General features: G+C 43.5%; 1 protein-coding gene across 1 annotated transcript in view; it reads left to right on the forward strand.

Annotated features, from left to right (window-relative positions):
- Window positions 1–1,109: 1,109 nt before the first annotated feature.
- The window catches only part of LOC102432003 (pre-mRNA-splicing factor ISY1 homolog), a 21,640-nt gene continuing 16,322 nt past the window's right edge, over window positions 1,110–6,427 (forward strand). The window contains exons 1-4 of the mRNA XM_006091321.3: window positions 1,110–1,273; window positions 3,590–3,612; window positions 4,133–4,184; window positions 5,950–6,043. Of these exons, the coding sequence (XP_006091383.1) occupies window positions 1,271–1,273; window positions 3,590–3,612; window positions 4,133–4,184; window positions 5,950–6,043 (172 nt within the window). The 5' untranslated portion in view covers window positions 1,110–1,270. The remainder of the gene's footprint in view (window positions 1,274–3,589; window positions 3,613–4,132; window positions 4,185–5,949; window positions 6,044–6,427) is intronic.

A 6,427-nucleotide genomic window follows, 5' to 3' on the forward strand; every position in this document is an offset into this window, starting at 1 on the left:
CCCCCCCCCCCCCCCCCGCCACTGTCCTCATCCATAGGTGCACGATTTTTGTCCAGTCTCTTCCCGCATCCCCCACACCCTTTCCCCCACAAGAATAGTCAGTCCACTCCCTTTCTATACCCCTGATTCTATTATAATCACCAGTTCATTCTGTTCATCAGGTCAGGGTTGGCTCAGGGGAAAGAGCGTTGGCCAAACTGTTCGATTCCGGCCACTTCTCTCTTACCAATGTTTCTTTTTTTTAAAAAAAATATTTTATTGATTTTTTAGAGAGAGGAAAGGAGAGAGATAGAGAGTTAGAAACATCGATCAGCTGCCTCCTGCACATCTCCTACTGGGGATGTGCCCGCAACCGAACCTGGGACCTTTCAGTCCGCAGGCCGACGCTCTATCCACTGAGCCAAACCGGTTTCGGCTAAAGGTCTTTTGAAGCAAGTCTCAAGAGGCTGGGGTAAACGTAATCAGGTCACTATTTCCTTATGTTAGAGCAGTGGTTCTCAACCTTCCTAGTGCTGCAACCCTTTAATACAGTTCCTCGTGTTGTGGTGACCCCCAACCATAAAATTATTTTCGTTGCTACTTCATAACTGTAATTTTGCTACTGTTATGAATCGTAATGTAACTATCTGATATGCAGGATGTATTTTCAGGGGTCGCGACCCACAGGTTGAGAACTGCTGAATCGTAGCTATAATCTATATTCAAACTTATATAGTGTCACCAGATTCTTTGTGTGCCACCAATGAGGAATGCTTCTTAGTACACTTGGCAAATCTGAAACCCGCCCAGTCGGTTGTGAGAATTCGGTCCATTCATTGAGAAGAGAGCATGAGAGAGTAGCCACGACAACTTCACACATCCTTAGACAATTGCAGCACTGCTGGTTCCTGCAGTACTGATAATTACCGCGTGAAATTTCGCAGTTGTTCTCGCGAGAGAAAACCAGCCGCCGGGGCAGAGTCGCAGTGCCGGTGCGCAAGCGCAATTTTGCCAACGCCCCATTCTTCCTACGCACGCGCTGGTGACGTCAGAAGTCAAGGGAAGGCCGCCTACGAGAGCAAGTCTGCATTTCCTCCCCCTTCCCTGGCTCATCTCAATTTCACTTCCGGTCCCTCATTTCCGGTTCTTTCCCCGCCCCCTTTTTTTCCTTCCGACAGAAAAATCGGCGGTGCGTCGGTTAGAATCTTCAGTTCCCGCCGGGGTTGGCCTCCCCTGAGGCCGGGAAGTTCTCTGGCCACGCGGTCCGAGGGCGGCCCCCCTCACTTGCACCATGGTGAGTAGGGGGTTGGGATGTAGGGAGAGCGAGCCGGCGGGCCGTGAGGACTCCCAGCACCATCGGAGGCGCTCAGGCGGCATCACTGCGGGCCTCGGGCTCCTAGGCTGGAACTTGGGAATTCTCTTCTTGCCTCTCTTTAGCTGTCAGAATTTGGAGGAGGAAACTGGAATGTTGAGAGCCACCATCTCCCAATGGTGTTTTAATCTGGACGAAGCGCTTTACGTTACAGATAGGGGAAACTAAGGAACAGAGAGGCACAAGGACCGCCCCGATTCAGGGTGTCGGATTGTTTGTCCCCAAGTCACACTGCGGTTGTGACCATATGTTCCTAGAGTATTGACTTAGGTCCGTTCTTCCCCGAAGGATGTAAACTTTCCGAGGGTAGAGTCTTTTCACCATTGCTTTTTTAATGTCCAACACTGTGTCTGACACGTTGCAGGAGTTCAGTAACGTGTGAAATGGTGTCACAGTGTCACTGCATGAGGGTGTGATCTCTGGGCTGGCGTGGTAAGTGGGCTTCATTCAAGAAGTGCTCACCACGGGTAAACAGGAGAGTGCTGGTACAAAAATGATGCGCATACATGTTAGTTACAATAGTATTTTCATTAAGTGAGGCCCCCATAAGAAGCACTCGGCGTCATAGGAAGGTTACAGTATAGAATAATTACAACATAAGGGCATAGTGGAAGCCCTTGTAGATTGATGAGCACAAGAGCCTAAGAAGAAAGGAACCAGCTGGCTAGAAGCAGCACTTTCTGTAGGAGGATATGCTCCAAAGTTACTGCTGCATACTGTCCTTTCTGAACTCTGGCGAGCATTGGGCATCTCCTTGGACCTGGATATTTATGGTTACAGGAGTTGTTGGGTATTTTATATAACTGTCACCATCACACGTTCATCACCCTGGATACATACCCTTATCACTGATCACTTATAATTGACTCATTGTTTTGGAGGACGTTCCCGTGAGTTCCATGGGAAGAACCATGGCAGAATTCCCAGCACCTAGCATGGTGTTTCAAGCATGGAGTAAGCATTGTGAAACACTGAATTAAATATTTAGGAACTATAGGCTTTAATGAAATACGTAAGGCACAGACCACCTCAGCCTTCAGCAGGATGGCTTCCCTTCCGAGAGCCTCTATTTTATTCCTTAGATACTGTGCTCATTTATCCCAAAAGCATTTGCCAAGTTTGTTTCTGTGTCCAGTGAAGAGGAGGGTCAGAAAGGAGTTTTAAGTGAGCTCATTTGCTGAGTGTCTATAAACTGCATAACTGATGTCTATGTATTTATCTCATCAAGTCATCATGACATTTCTATGAGATAAGAGGTACACCCTACTGTTGTAAAGTAGTCTTAGAGAGACTACTTCTTAGGGATGGTAAGTTGAAGAGCCAAGAATAAAATTCAGTTACATGACTCAGCAAGAATTCTTTCTACTTATATCCAGAAAACATCTACCCTGCCTGACATTGTGTTTTTTAGGGATAATTGACTTGGCACTAATGTGACAATACTTACATAAAACTCACTTTGTAAAAGTCAGTTTTCCTCAACTTGCATTGCCAGGGAACAGACAGTTGTGATGCTGGATAGAAAGTGCCATGGTGGTATACCCAGACAAAGGGTAGCAGTTTAGCTGGGAAGAAGGGGGTCATGAAAGAACTTCTGGGATAGTGATGACAAAGGTAAATTTTGAAGGATGACTAGGAGTTAGTCAGATCCAAGGCCTGGGGAGCAGACAAAGATTTTAGATAGAGGGAGCAGCATAGGTAAAGTCACAGGATTTGGGATATCTTTTAATATATATTTTTAATATGTTTTTATTGATCTTAGAGAGAGGAAGGGAGAGGGATAGAGAGAAGGAAATATTCGTAAGAGAGAACCATTGATTGGCTGCCTCCTGTATGCCCCCTAATGGGGATCGAACCTGCAACCTGGGCGTGTGTCCTGACCAGGAATGGAACTGTGACCTCTTGGTTCATAGTTCGAGGCTCAACCACTGAGCCACACTGGTAGCACATAATATATTTTTTTATTTTGAGAGGATGTTTACTAAAGCTGGGGGCAAGGAAGGGCTTAGGATAGAAGAAGCAACAGGAGAGAGCCTAGGCAGGGTTGCTTTGGGTCTCTAGAAATGTTATAGGAAAGAAATGAGCCTAGGCTGCTCTGGCTCACTGGAAAGTCAAAGGAAAGGAGCCTTGGAGACAGAGTCAGGGGTTAGCCCAGGATGCGTTGTTGCTGCCCATTGCTCCTCTGGTTGCAAGTCATTTTAAAAATGGATATTTTTCTTCCCGTCTCTCTCCTTTTAGGCCCGAAATGCAGAAAAGGCCATGTAAGTATCAACTTGATTTGTCTGTAAATTTTATGTAACAGTTATTACCACAGAGCTCTTTTTGTATTTGGTCCTTTTGGTATATGAGCCTTTTGGTACACGTTTCTTTCTCTACATACTTTAAAATAGTATTCCCATATTTTCCCATTTGTTTTCCCCATTAGTGTTTTCTGACAGCTCCTAGAACTTTTACCAGATGAACATTCATTCATCTGGGGATGGTGCATGGGCTGTGAGAGTGGCAGCTGGGGCACCCCAGGATATTAGCCTTTAACATCTGGATGTGTTGCTCACCACAGTGGTCTGATAAATAGTTTTCCACAGTCCTAACATGGAGTGAAAATAAAGTAAAAACTCATAACTTCTCTGTGGTTTCTAAATCACAACACACACACACACACACACACACACACACACACACGATGTTAAATATGGTCATGAGCAGATTTACCCTATCCAGGAACTTGGGTGATAAGAGTCTGTGAGCAAGATCTAATGGAGTCTTCTCTCTTTCTGGTAGGACGGCCTTAGCAAGATTTCGCCAAGCTCAACTGGAAGAGGGAAAAGTGAAGGTTGGTGTAAATTTTTCTCATAAGTTGTAAATATCATGAACAAATGTGGTAAAATTCCCTCCTGAGTAGTCTTCAAAACTCCCAATCTTCCTATTTCTTGTCTGTACTTGCTGACACACTTATGAATCTATACAATTAAATTCCAGGTATATGTCTTTGTACCTGGGGCAGTGTGAGGATCTGGCTGCTTGTCCTTCTGTCTCTTTTGTACGATGATAATTGAGTTCTGATATCCCAGCTCTATTTAATATTGAATAATAGGAAGTGGAAGTGCTGTGGGGAACAGCTCTAACCTGAAACCAATAAATGATCTCAAACTCACAGAGACTCAGCCAGGTTAGGGATAAAATGTACCATTCTTTGCATTATTTTATTTTTTTTCTTCAGTTTTTTTGTATTAGTTTCAGGTGTACAGCGTAGTGGTTAGACAATCATACACTTTACAAACTGTTCCCCCTAATATTTCTAGTTTCATCTGGCACCATACATAATTATTACAGTATTATTGACTACATTCCCTATTCTGTATTATACATCCCCATGACTATTTTGTAACTACCAATTTGTACTTCTTATTCCCTTAACCTTTTTCCCCCGTCCCCCAACCTATCCCCTGCCCTTCTGGCAGTCATCAGTCTGTTCTCCATGAGTTTCTTTCTGTTTTGTTTGTTCGTTTATATTGCTCTTCAGATTTCACATAAAGGTGAAATCACATGGTGTTTGTCTTTCTCTGACTGACTTATTTTACATAGCATAATACCCTCTAGGTCAGCGGTTCTCATCCTGTGGGTCGCGACCCTTTTGGCGTCGAACGACCCTTTCACAGGGGTCGCCTAAGACCATCCTGCATATCAGATATTTACATGACGATTCGTAACAATAGCAACATTACAGTTATGAAGTAGCAACAAAAATAATTTTATGGTTGGGTCACAACATGAGGAACTGTATTTAAAGGGCCAGAAGGTTGAGAACCACTGCTCTAGGTCCATCTATGCTATCACAAATGGTAAGATTTCATTTATTTTTAAAAAATATTTTTATTGACTTTAGAGAGAGAGGAAGGGAGAGGGAGAGACAGAGAAAGAGAGAGAGAAACATTAATGTGACAGAGAAACATTTATCAGCTGCCTTCCACATGCACCCCAACGGGGGATTGAGCCTGAAACCTAGACATGTGCCCTGACTGGGAATCGAACTGGTGACCTTTTCTGTGCACCTGACAATGCTTGACCAACTGAGCAGCACTGGCCAAGGGCATTCTTCTTTATGGTTGAGTAATATTCCATTGTATATATGTACCACAATTTTTAAAAATATATTTTTATTGATTTCAGAGAGGAAGGGAGAGATAAAAATGATGAGAGAGAATCATTGATCAGCTGCCCCCTACACACCCCACACTGGGGATTGAGCCTGCAACCTGGGCATGTGCCCTGACTGGGATTAGAGCCGTGACTTCCTGGTTCACGGGCCGAGGCTCAACTACTGAGCCACGCTGGCCAGGCTATTATTGAACTTTTAAGTTGTTGCCATTGGCTTACTGTATTAAATACAATGCAATGAATGTTTTTGCTTATATAGTTGTTTCCTAAATAGAGACTATAGAGTGGGTTTAAGGCTTGATTAAGATCTGCAATTGGAACTTCAGATGTGTTTAAACCATTAGACATCTTAGATTTCAGGCCTGAATCAGTTGAACGGTGAATGAAGCTTATACCTTCATACAATATAGTGCTAACGTGTATAATTTGCTTCTTTTTAGGAACGAAGACCCTTCCTTGCCTCAGAATGTACTGAGTTGCCCAAAGCTGAGAAGTGGAGACGACAGGTAAATTCTGAATATGATCTTAGTAGAAGTAGCAAGTCTCTAATTGCTTCTTATTACCTAAATGACTCTTAAAACCAAAATTCTAAGTTTTTTAATTACCAGTTTTTAATTATATTTTCCTTTGCTTTTAGACATATTAAAAAGTCATAAGAATTTACTGGCCGAACCGGTTTAGCTCAGTGGATAGAGCGTCGGCCTGCGGACTGAAGGGTCCCAGGTTCGATTCTGGTCAAGGGCATGTACCTTGGTTGCGGGCACATCCCCAGTAGGGGGCGTGCAAGAGCAGCTGATTGATCTCTCTCATCGATGTTTCTAACTCTCTATCCCTCTCCCTTCTTCTCTGTAAAAAATCAATAAAATATATTTTAAAAAAAAGGGAATTGCGGCCTGTTTTATTTTTTTTTTTTTGTAC

This window comes from Myotis lucifugus, unplaced genomic scaffold, assembly GCF_000147115.1.
Source record: "Myotis lucifugus unplaced genomic scaffold, Myoluc2.0 scaffold_90, whole genome shotgun sequence".
Taxonomy (NCBI): Eukaryota; Metazoa; Chordata; class Mammalia; order Chiroptera; family Vespertilionidae; genus Myotis; species Myotis lucifugus.